This window comes from Lithobates pipiens, unplaced genomic scaffold, assembly GCF_037356315.1.
Source record: "Lithobates pipiens isolate NorthernLeopardFrog02 unplaced genomic scaffold, aLitPip1_a1.2 Scaffold_8, whole genome shotgun sequence".
Classification (NCBI taxonomy): Eukaryota; Metazoa; Chordata; class Amphibia; order Anura; family Ranidae; genus Lithobates; species Lithobates pipiens.
Genome location: NW_027507903.1, coordinates 309,635,383 through 309,647,681, shown reverse-complemented (window position 1 = coordinate 309,647,681; position 12,299 = coordinate 309,635,383). Strand labels below are relative to the sequence as shown.

The 12,299-nt window shown below is 41.2% G+C and overlaps 1 protein-coding gene across 1 annotated transcript in view; it reads left to right on the top strand.

Moving 5' to 3' along the window:
- ABLIM3 (actin binding LIM protein family member 3) overlaps positions 1-12,299 on the top strand; it is a 419,647-nt gene that overhangs the window by 322,847 nt on the left and 84,501 nt on the right. The window contains exon 6 of the mRNA XM_077472736.1: positions 1,201-1,294. Coding sequence (XP_077328862.1) covers positions 1,201-1,294 — 94 coding nt within the window. The remainder of the gene's footprint in view (positions 1-1,200; positions 1,295-12,299) is intronic.

The following is a 12,299-nucleotide window of genomic DNA, read 5'->3' as shown; positions in this document are numbered from 1 at the left end:
CAAAGTGGTTTGTAAGGGTTTACAACCACTTTAAGTGGTTAAGAAACCACTCCCATTAGATTTACTTTCCACATGGACACAGACAAATACACAAGGATTTCTTCAGAATAACAAAAGGTAGGAATCTGCGACAAAGTTTGTGAAAATCATTGTACATAGATCACCCAGAGGGGAATGCTTTTTTCTCAACAAAAGTGGAATTACTCTTTAAAGCATTAGGTGGTTTCTTAAGAGGGTGTATATTAGTAAAGCTGGCCATACATTATACAATTTTCTTCTATAGATTTCCTTTAGAATTACCAAAACCATATAATATGAGGTCAAATCTAAACACTTTAAATTTGTGTGCAATCAGGCAGGTCCTTCTACTACACAGTTGAAGGTAAATCTAAAGGAAATTGAATAAGAAAATTGTATGGTGTATGGCCAGCTTTACTCATTTCAAAGCAAACTAAACTAAAAATAAAATAAAAATAAAGAGCTGCAGCAAACACCATGAAAATATCACTATGGTAAAGGTAGATTAAAAATAAAAATTAATTACTGTGCAGCAATTTATTTTTATTTTTAAGTAACTAATTTCAGCCTGTCTCTCTCTGATTGAAACTCTGTGTGAAACCAGACAGCCTCCTGCTCTGTAAGATTTTAGCTTGATAACCATGTAGTAAGGAGCATAGAGCTCCCCATACTGACAGTAAAAATAAATATATAGTATTATTGTTTGATACTGAATACTTAGTTGAATAAAAAAATGAAAAATTTACTTTGATTGTGAAAAAAAATAAAAAATGTGAAAATAATATTTTTAAGGGTTCACTCACATAAATGTGTGAGGCAGATTCCCAGTTCTTAATTTTTTCAGTAAGGGGAGGTTAACAACATGTTCAAAATAGATGGGCTACCCAAGGAAATGTGCTTCAATGCATAAAAATGCATGCAATAAAGTGCACTGCGTTGTTGTGTGAGAGCTCCCCTAGCCTTGAAAATAAATAAATGTGTACACAAGCAATATACATACCATTTCATGTCACTGTTATGTTTTCATGTCATGTCATCATCTAATAATATTATTACACTTTGTTGTGCAACTTTTGCCTTTATCCCCCCCCCCCCCCTTTTTTTTTTAGCTTCCTGCTACCAGATACAGGTATTACCCAATAAAATATTTTTACTTTTATTTTATCATTTCTTCTTTTCTAGAGATGGCGTGCCTTATTGTGAGACAGACTACCATGCTCAGTTTGGAATTAAGTGCGAGACCTGCAACAAGTACATCAGTGGCAGAGTCTTGGAGGTATGGTTATTACGACAAGCCAAAATCTACCCACTTAGCACAAATAGACATTCTAGACCAGTGATGGCGAACCTTGGCACCCCAGATGTTTTGGAACTACATTTCCCATGATACTCATGTGATCTGCAGTGTAGTGGAGCATCATGGGAATTGTAGTTCCAAAATATCTGGTGTGCCAAGGTTCGCCATCACTGTTGTAGAATATCTGATCCTTGCAAGAGAAAAACATTTGTCCTGTGTGTTTCAAAAGAATTGTCACTTTACAAGGCTATTAATCTGTTTAGTACTTAAAGAGGGATTCCACCAAAAAAAAAATATTAAAAGCCAGCAGCTATAAATACTACAGCTGCTGACTTTTAATAAATGGACACTCACCTGTCCCGGGTTCCAGCGATGCCGGCAGCCGAGGGCGATCGATCGCTCGGCCCTCGGCTGCTGCCGCCACCATTCTAGGTGAGGGAATCAGGAAGTGAAGTGAATCGGCTTTACTTCCCGGTTCCCTACTGCTCATGTGCGACTCGCGCAGCGCAATAGGAAATCTCCGCGCTGTCACTGGGACCCGTGTGTGTCCCAGCAGACAGCATGGCAGGACAGGAAATGGCGTAGACTCCCGTGGGAGTCTATGCCCGGAAGTGGGTGTAAATACCTGTCTTTGACAGGTATCTCCACCCCCTCCCCCCTGAAAGGTGTCAATTGTGACACCGGAGGGGGGGAGGGATCCGATCAGCGGAGGTTCCACTTTAGGGTGGAATCCCGCTTTAACATGTTTTGGCATCTCTTCAGTGGAACTCATTAAGCTTTTTTTCCCTTCAATAAAATGAATTTATCTTATGCTAAAGTCACATCCTTTTATACCTGCTCCTTGCCGTACATCAACAATGAAAACATGTTCCCCACCTGTCCATTTTTTTGGTTGGGACAGTGGTAACAGCAGTTTGACTTACATGGAGCTCAGATCCTAACCTTAACCATATGAAACACACATCAGTAAACCTTCTGCACACTGCTACATGTTTGAATGCATGTTTAGCTATGAATATAACAAAACGTATAACATTTCTTTACCCTTTAAGCCCAGCTCATACCTAAATGATGATGCCCTTTTGCACAACCTGCAACACTAGCATCCTTATGATTGTTTTATTATGCCGCATACACACGACCAAACATTCCGGCAGACTAGGTCCGACGGTCTTCCCAACGGACTTTCGGCGGAGTTCCAACGGACTTTCCGAATGAACAGACTTGGCTACACATGAACGGACTAAGTAAACAGGACTAAACAAGGAAGTTCAATAGCCAGTAGCCAATAGCTTCCCTTGCGTCATATTTGGTCCGTTGGACTAGCACACAGACGAACGGTTTTCCCGATTTAAGTTAGTCAGAATTGAGTCCGTCGGATAGATTTGAAACATGTTCTATTTCTAGGTCCGCCTGATTTTTTTTTTTTCGAAAAAAGATCGGACTAGCCCACATACGATCGGATCGTCCGACAGACTAATCCCTTCGGACCTAGTCTGACAGAAAGTCCAGGCGTGTGTACGCGGCATTAGACTACTGCTACTGCTAATTATTGAAGGCAGCATGCTGTGGGCTTTATATGTAAAACTAACTTTCAGCTGTATAGGCTACCAAACAGCAGAACAGGGAAATATATTTACTAAAGTAAAAAGAACCTTCTAACTCCTCCCAGCATTCCCTGCACCCCTTCCCCAAATGTACAGATGCTCAGTGATAGTTAAAGTGGTTGTAAACATCAGACATGAAATATGAACAAAACATATCCTTCTATAGTGTGTGCTTGTCTCAATTAAGAGCACTAAGTGCAATCTCTATCTGCTGCTTTGTTCCTCTGCTATCAGCATGAATCACTTCTGACATGTTTTCCTGACACCAAGAGAAAAAAAAAGGAGGGAGCTCCCCCTGATTGACAGCTTTAGTTCTGTTCCTGTGAGCTGTGTGAAGGGGAGTGTGTTCCTTCTCTCCAATTAGCTATCAGAACACTCACTGAGCTCTGCAGTGTAACTTCAGCTCTCCACCCCCTTTTTTTCTGACAGCTTAGACAAGCTTTATACATTTTGCACTTTTTAACAGATGTAGAGAAGAGAATACTGCAGATAAACAGGTAATAACCTATGTAGGATGATTTGTTTTATCTCTGTGTATCTGGTTATTTTAAGGGTTAAGGCCCCTTTCACACCTGTGCAACTTTTCCTGCGACTTTGGACATCAGAGTCGCATGACATGTCGTACCTCATAATTCCAATGATAACCATTCATATCTGTTAGACTTCAAGTTGCACCACCTTTAAAGTAGTGCCTGCACTACTTTGGTTTAACTTTGATTCGAGTTGAGGTCCATAGATATATTTCCTGAAATCGCAGCCGCAAAATCACATGACTTTCAAGTCACGGCAGTGTGAAAGAGGCCTTACAACCACTTAAAGAAACAAACAACAACTTTAAGAAACAAACAAGCTGAGCTATACTAAAGAAGGAATGGAAGGGGAAGTGTGATCACAGTGTTTCAACAAGTTGAAACAGTATTTGGACAATTGTTTTTGGGGCTGGGAGCCCGGCAGGCCGCCACAGTAATTCTTGGCACAGGGCTTTTAACACAGAACATGTGAATAAAAAAAGTAGAGACCCAAAATGTCCCTACATTTAACCTATGCCCATTAAAATCATTCTAAAATTGGAACTAAACCCTCCGATTTAACTTGTTTCCCAAAATCAGCTACATTCAAGTCATGCCATGAATTATAACTTTACAGTTACTAATGTGCTTAATGTGCTTACATTGCCTGTCAGCTGAACTGTCAAGCCACCAAATGGCTGGTGTGATAGCTGATCACATGTGTAGCACCATGCCAACTGCAGATCAAGCAGAGGCCAAGATGTCAGCTTCCTTGGCTGTAAAGCATAGGGGTGTTCCACTTTAACACTACCTGAATTCATAAACGTGATCTAGCTCTACTGATTAAAACTTAACAGCCATCTTGCACCTTGACATTTTGTATGAATATTATTATTATTATACCGGATTTATATAGCACCAATAGTTTGCACATGATGTACAACATGGGGGCAGACAGTACAGTTAAAATACAATTCAATACAGGAGGGACCAGAGGGCCCTGCTTGTTAGAGCTTACAATCTAGAAGGGAGGGTAAAGTGGAACAAAAGGTAATATCTGTGGGGGATGATCAGATGGAGAAAATGAAAATACAGTTAGGTGTCGGTAGGATATGCTTCTCTGAAGAGGAGGGTTTTCAGGGATCATCTAAAAACGAATAGAGTAGGAGATAATCGGACAGATTGGGGTAAGATAGGATTGGAGAGGCACTGGAAAAGTCCTGGAGGCAAGCATGGGAGGAGGTGATGAGGAAGCTAGAAAGCAGGAGGTCTTGAGAAGAACGAAGAGAATGATTAGGTAAGTAGTTGTTAGTATTTTGAATTTAATTTGTTGGGTGAGCGGAAGCCAGTGGAGGGATTGACAGTGAAGAGTAGCAGACACAGAACAGTTGGTAAGGTGGATGAGTATGAAAGCAGCATTCATGATGGACTGAAGGGGGATAGACTAAGCCAATGAGGAGGGAGTTGCAGTAGTCGAGGCGATAGATGACCAGGGAATGAATTAAGAGCTTTGTTGTGTCATAAGTTAGAAAGGGGAATATTTTGGAGATGTTGCAGAGGTTGAGGCAGCAAGATTTGGTCAGTGATTGGACGTGGGGCTTAAAGAAGAGTTCAGAGTCCAGGACTACACCTAGGATCATGGAATGCGGGGATGGGCTTATGGTTGTGCCACTGATTTTGATCAGGGGAAGAGGCACATGGGGGAAGAAAAATTATAAATTCAGTTTTGGATAGATTAAGTTTGAGGAAGTGGTGTGACATCCAGATAGTAAATTAGTGATACGTAAGGAGATTGAAGGAGTGAGCTGAGGGGTAGAGAAATAGATTTGGGTGTCGTCAGCTGACCCAGGGAGGAGGTGTAGATTGAAAATAGGAGAGGTCCAAGAACAGAAACCTGGGGGACCACAACACAGAAAGGAAGGGGAAAGTAAAATTTTAAGTAACACTAAAGGTGCGGTTGGATAAGTAGGAAGAGAATCAGCGAAGAGTACAGTCATGGAGACCAAAGGCATGGAGTTTTTTGGGGAGGAGGGGGTGACCATCCATATAAAAGGCAGCAGAGAGGTCCAGGAGTAGGAGTACAGAATAGCGTCCATTGGTTTTGGCCATTAGTAGATCATTTGTTAGTTTTAGGAGAGCAGTTTCTGTGGAATGTTGAGGATGAAATTCTGACTGAAGGGGATCAAGAAGGCTATTATCAGCAGGGTGGTCGTTTAGTCGGTTGTAGACCAGATGTTCAAGGAATTTGGATAAAAAGGGGAGCAAGGAGATGGTACATAGGTTGTCAAGATTGGACGGGTCCGGTGAGGGTTTTTTAAGTATGGGGCTGACAAGTGCATATTTTAGAGAGTTGGGGAAGATGCCAGAAGAGAGGGAGAGATTTAATATGTGGGTTAGAGAGTGTAGAATAGAGCCAGAGGGAGAATGTAGCATTTTTGAAGGAGCAGGATCCAGAGGGCAGGTGGTAGGATGGACCTTAGCAAGTAGTTTAGCAACCTCATCTATATTGGAGGGTTTGAAAGAGGGAAATAACGATTGTACCTGTGGGCATGAAGTGTAAAGTGTGGAGGATATCTGCACAGTAGAGATCTCTTTGCGAGTATTAATCTTCTCTTTGAAGTGATTGGCGATCTGAGCAGTGAGTGAGTTGGTGGGTTGAAGCAGTGAAGGACGAAGTAGAGAGTTGAAGGTAGAGAAGAGTTGACAGGGACGGGATGATAAGGTGTTAATGAGAGAGATGAGAGATAAAAAGGTCTGCTTGGCAGTGAGGAGGCAGGAATTGTATTTTTGGAGTGTAGATTTATACTGGTTGAAATCTTTCTGAGACTTCGCCTTTTTTCAGATTTCTATTGTCATCTGTTTGCCAAGGTTGAAGGGGATGGGGCCTGATTCTGTGTGTAGTGAGGGGGGCCAGTGTGGGCTAGAAGTGAAGTGTTGTAGACAGACGTGGCTAGATTGGTGTAGGACAGGGGTGCGATTGCGATTATGTCATAGAGGTGGTCAGTAGCAGAGTAGAGAAGGGTTGAGATGGCTTAGGTTTCTACAGGTAACTGTAATGCCCTGTACACACGGTCGGAAATTCCAATGTAAAAGCTCTGATCGGATTATATTGTCGGAAAATCTGATTGTGTGCAGGCTCTATCGGACTTTTTCCGTCTGAAGTTCCGACGGAAAAAATTTGAGAGCAGGATCTAAAATTTTCCGACAGAAAAATCCGATACTTTTTCCGAACGTTTGTAGAAAATTCCAACGGACAAAGTGCCACGCATGCTCAGATCAAATTACGAGACCAAAGCTATTGGCTACTATCCTCTCCCTAGTCCCGTCGTACGCAACGAACATCACCATGTTCTGACAACTTTGTCTGTATGCAACACCAGCTTCGGACAAAATCCGATGGATTTTGTGGTCGGAATGTCCGACTGTGTGTACAAGGCAGTTTGGCAGTTGGAGGGAGAGGTGGTGGAGGAGAGGGAGAGAGTGAAACTAATAAGGTAGTGATCAGAGAGAAGCATGTATCCATTGCTTCAGGTCAAAGGAGGAGGTTAGACTGAGAAATTTGGAAGTAGCAGAAGTGTTATGCCCTGTACACACGGTCGGAAATTCTGATGGAAAAGGTCCAATCGGATTATATTGTCGAAAAATCTGATTGTGTGTGGGCTCTATCGGCTCTATCAGACAAGAATGATAGTGGGGATTTCAGAAGAGAGAAATTAGGCCAGGCAGAGAAGTCATTAAGAAAGGTTGATACTGGTCCAGGGGCCGGTAGATCACAGCTATCCTTAGAGAAACTGGGGAGAAGAGACAAATGCACTGCACCTCAAATGAGGACAGTGACAGAGAGGGAGGTGGGGGAAGTACCTAAAAGTTGCGATGTGCTATGTGGGGGCTAAACGGATTCCAACACCCCCACTTTTGCATCCACTGGGTCTGGGGGAGTCCGAAGAAGACCGCTGTGCAATAGGGCAACAGAAGACGCAGTGTCAGATTCATGAAGCCAGGTTTCTGTAATGGCTAGTAGATTAATTGGGTTAATGATAAAAAAGATCATGGAGAGAGGTGAATTTGTTACAGACTGAGCGGGCATTCCAAAGGGTGCAAGAGAAAGGGAGTCTAGTCATGGGAAGAAGAGAAATGGGAACTATATTGTGTGCATTGCGGCTGCAGCCAGAGGGTGTAGGGTAATGGGTGAGTTGAGTACAGGGAGGCTTAGAGTTTGGGTATACATCACCAGAGGTTAGGAGAAGCAGAAGGGTCAGCAAAGTAATGTGGGGGTGGGATTTATTTGAAGGGACATGCCCCAGTGTCCTAGAGCTTTTTTGTGCGTGTAGATTTAGAATTAGCAGGAGTTGGTGAGTGCAGTAATAAGGGGAGGACAGAAGTGAGGGTGAGATATATATATATATATATATATATATATATGGTGTGGGGTGGAGAAGAGGTGTGTAGGAGAGTTAGTTTAAGGATAAAGGACACAGCTGTAAAAGGGAGTGGTAGACAGTGCATTTTAACCTAATCATTAACCTAAATTAGAGATTAGCATTTAACTCCTAGAATGACGCTAATACTTTTCCCTCAATCTTATCCAAAAATCTAAAAGAGGTGAAGAAGCTTAATGGGTGCCTGAAGCATCATCACCACATATAATATAACCATTGCACAAGTTGCTAGAAATGGCAAGGTATAGGCAGGTACTGTAGCAACTACCAGCTGGAGACCAGTAACATGGTGAATCAAAGCATATTTGGCCAGCACACCATGGATCCCCAAGATAATGTCCAAATAATTATTAAGGTGATCACATTGCAGAAGTAAAGATGCCATGTTTTGGGGGCCACGTAGGAAATCTTCAACGGCCATGTGATAACACTTTAATATATGTTTGGACATTATCTTGAAGATCTATGGTGTGTTGGTGAAAAGGTTTTATAGCTTTTATTACTTACTGAATGGTAGAGTAACACTTTAAATTGTCTCAAATGTAGATTTTAAGATGCAGTAAGATATGTTGAAAAAGCTAGTGTTTCATAAATAATATAATTGTAAGCCTACCAGTATTTCATGGCTGAGAAGTACTGAATAATCAAGTCTATTATTGTAGTGAATTAGGAGACAGTGGCGTCCTCTTAGGAAACTGCAGTTTCAAGCGTTGTTGTCAATTTTCTGTTTACTGTCTCCTGAAAATATGTATATTAGTTTTATTCCTATTATACACTTCTGGTAATGTTGAACGTTACAATGGCATTCTCCATTCTGCTGTTTGCTCAGCTTGCCTCAATTTCTGTTGTCTGCCCGTATCTCTTCCATGTCAGCAGCATCCCAGCACACCTCACTGAGATCTGCCTGGATAGTACTGAGCCAATGGAGTGGAAATAAAGCACTTTAGCTCTTCAGCTCCTGAAGGCAGATTGCCACTGTGACCTTAACTTATGTGTCTTTCCTGGGAAGTTATACAAAACACATGGGTGAATCACATAGCAAGTCGAACAAATTATATGCAAGCCTAAAATTTAATATAAAAAAGTGTTACAGTTCAAAACCTCTATCCATGAACCACACAGCGACTCATAGAAAACAATATCCTGACTTCATTCCCGTAGACTTGTATGAAAATGACTTTTCTGTGTATCAGATCATTGTCTAATAACATACTAAAGCTGAGGTGTGTGTGTATGTGTACCAATTGTATTCCTGTGCTGGTAATTTGACAACTTAAAAAAAGCTGTAGGTATTGCAATTTTTACATAGGTAAATTGGTCCAGCTTGGACAAAAGTAAGTAAGGCTGGGCAATACCTGTAGGATCCCTCTAGAATCACTACTACAGTGATTACCACTGGCTTCCAAGTCCTGTGCCGAGCAGCTGCTCTGCTTGAATGGTGAGCACAGGAGATCACTCATTCAGCACAGGTGCCCTTCAGAGAATACTTTGCATTTTCTCAATGAATATAAAACTCTTTGCTGATTGTACAAGGTGGAGATTATGATGTCACCATCTCAATTCTCCACGTGATCCAACCAGAGAACACTTTTCATTCATTAAGTGTTCCCTGAATGGAGCCTGTGCCAAGAGGGTGACCTCCTATGTTCACAATGGAGCAGGGCAGACACTCAGTATGGGACATGGAAGCTGGTGGAAATCATTGTAGTAGTGGTACGTACTACAGTGATTTCCAGCTCCCACCGGAAACCCACAGCTATGGCACATACATACTTACATTGGTCCAAGCTGGACACCTATGTGCCAAGCAATAGAAATATTTATTTAGCCCATTTTTCCATACTGTTTGTAGATGTAATACTCCTGTCACTAGTTATAGCACATGCTTATTCAGCTCAGGCTCTGTCGATGTGAGAGACTGGTGTGAAGTTGTGCAAAATTCTGGCAAGAGGTAATTTCTACTTAAGGGAGCAATATCATCTTTTAAGTCATGCAAATCACCCTTATCTGTAGGCACTGTACAAATAAAGATCTGTTGTTCAGCTGTTTGAATATGATGAAAAATTCAAACTTCCCTGGAATGTTCTTGCATTTTCACATCACTGTATAATTAGATTAGTGCCTAATGATTGGTAACTGTCAAAAATGTTTGCTTTCTAAAATATACAATTAATTTGTCTCTATATTGCCTTTAAAAATGATTGTTATCCAAATGAATAAAGTTATTGGCTTGAAATGTCCACAATTTATATTGATTTTGCCTGGATTAGGTGACAATCCTATGTCTATGGGTAGCTGCAGACAAAACAGGCAACAGGTATATGTTAGGAAATCTTGCCCAGACACAGCATTATATCCCACATGATTAGTTATCATAGGCACAATGTGTTGGACATCTGGGTAGGAATAAACCCAAGAGTTTTTTTTTGTGGTAACCAGCAGATGGGTATTTATCCTGAGGAAGTTGAAATGGGCTTTGCTTGCATATCTAATGTGCATTCATACCTTCCAATGCACCCACACTTTGATTAGATGCGAGAACCCCAGCAGGGGTTCCCGTAATTAGATGCGAGAGGCAGCCCCATTGAAAGCACTCCCATGTAATTTCTAATGCAGTGTTCAACGGTGAGTGATCGGTCCTGGATGCAGGAAGTCTTAAAGCACTTACAGGGTTTTGTTGTTTCCCACAAGATCATTGGGATGATGTGGTATACATTTATGTAGGAATAAACCCAAATGCTTGGGTTTTCAGGTGGCCAGCAGATGAGTATTTTGCTTAAGGAAGGATAAATTGTGCTTGTATCTCTAAACTCCCTTTAAGCAGTGGAGCTCATGTTTGTTTAACCACAACCATCAACATGCATGGAACCCTGTCAAAATGGTCATAAGCAATCTAACCATCTCACAGTATTTGCAAGCCCAACATTGTCCTTAAACAGCATTACTTAGTTTGCATAAGCGTTCCTGTTTAGTCCATAGTGAGGTCATTTGGGGCATGGCTTCTATTCCTGCAGATAGTTTGAGTCCCAAGTTATTTGGAGGGCGTATCATCTGAATGTTTTCTAGCCTGTCTGATTGCTTTGAGTCCCTGTTAACAGTCTTTTACTTTTGCCTGAGGGTATCCATAGACATAAGATCACTGCCTAATCCAGCCGAAAATGTTGTCAATGCCTAGGAGCACCTGAATGCCAAAACACATTTTTACATGCTCAGCAGTCAGTTAAATTGCAAATGGTTCATGATAATGACTAATCTTATTTCTTGCAATGGATGTCAAAAGCATTTAGCCGTTCTTTTGAAAGATACAAAATTATCATCATACAGCAAATGAGTCTGCTGGTGCAGCTTTGTAATTTTTTTCAGCTTGTTTTGTTAACAAATTGCTTGAGTTTACATGTTTATTGTAATTGGCTTTTGTTTTTACCAGCAGGACAAAATAGACTCTGGGCTTTTTTTTAATATCCTGTATTCTTTAGATTTAGACTAGAAACAACCCTCTGTAGTTCTTGACTTTTGCAATATAAACAATAAAAAATGTTGATCACACAAAGCACAAAAGGTATTCAGTATACAAAACATAAGGATTAAACTGGCATTAAAATAAAAAAAAAATTTTTCCTAAACTGAATAAATTAAAAGCAAAGGACATTTTAAAAATAATCAAGCATGTGAGTTATTTTATTTTTTAAACACAGAACATTTTGTGGTTAAACTACTGTGGTGAGGTAGATCGCTTACATGTGTACTAGTTCTGATTTTAATCTGGGACTTAATGTTGGTCATTGAGCTGCTCCAATAGCAAAATTCCCCTATACATCAGTCATGCCTAAAGTGGTTGTAAACCCTTAAATACATTCACTGAATTGACTGGCCTTTGGGTGATATGTAGGAGTATTTGTTTCATCTATGTATAAGTTGTACCTGTTTATTTACAGTCAGCTTTCCCCTACATCCATTCAAAGTGCAGAGTTTACAACGGATTTCTCATCTCTGAAAAGCAGGGGGCGGAAAGCTGAAGTTACATCAGTGAGGAGAGCTCTGAGAGCTGATTGGAAGAGACAAACCCCTCTTCACAAAGCACACACAAACAGAGCTGAAGCTGTCAATCAGCTGGAGGTCCCTCACCTGTCACATTTTTTCTCTTGAAATCAGAAAAACACAAGGAAAGGTGCAAGATGTTAGACTTAAGCAGTAAGCAAGTATAACATCTTGCTCCTTTCCTTGTGCATTCCCTGAGTCTCCAGCAGGGGAGAACAGGAGAGGGGATTGGATCCTGGCTTCTTCTGTCTCACACATCTTTCCCAGTCCTCCTGCCCAGACAAGAGCTGGATGCTCATTCTGACACACCGGAGTGCAGCATGGAATGAATGGTAAAGTGGAGCTCGCTACACTTGCCTTTGAATGCAACTGCTGTCCTCCAGCCCCCTAA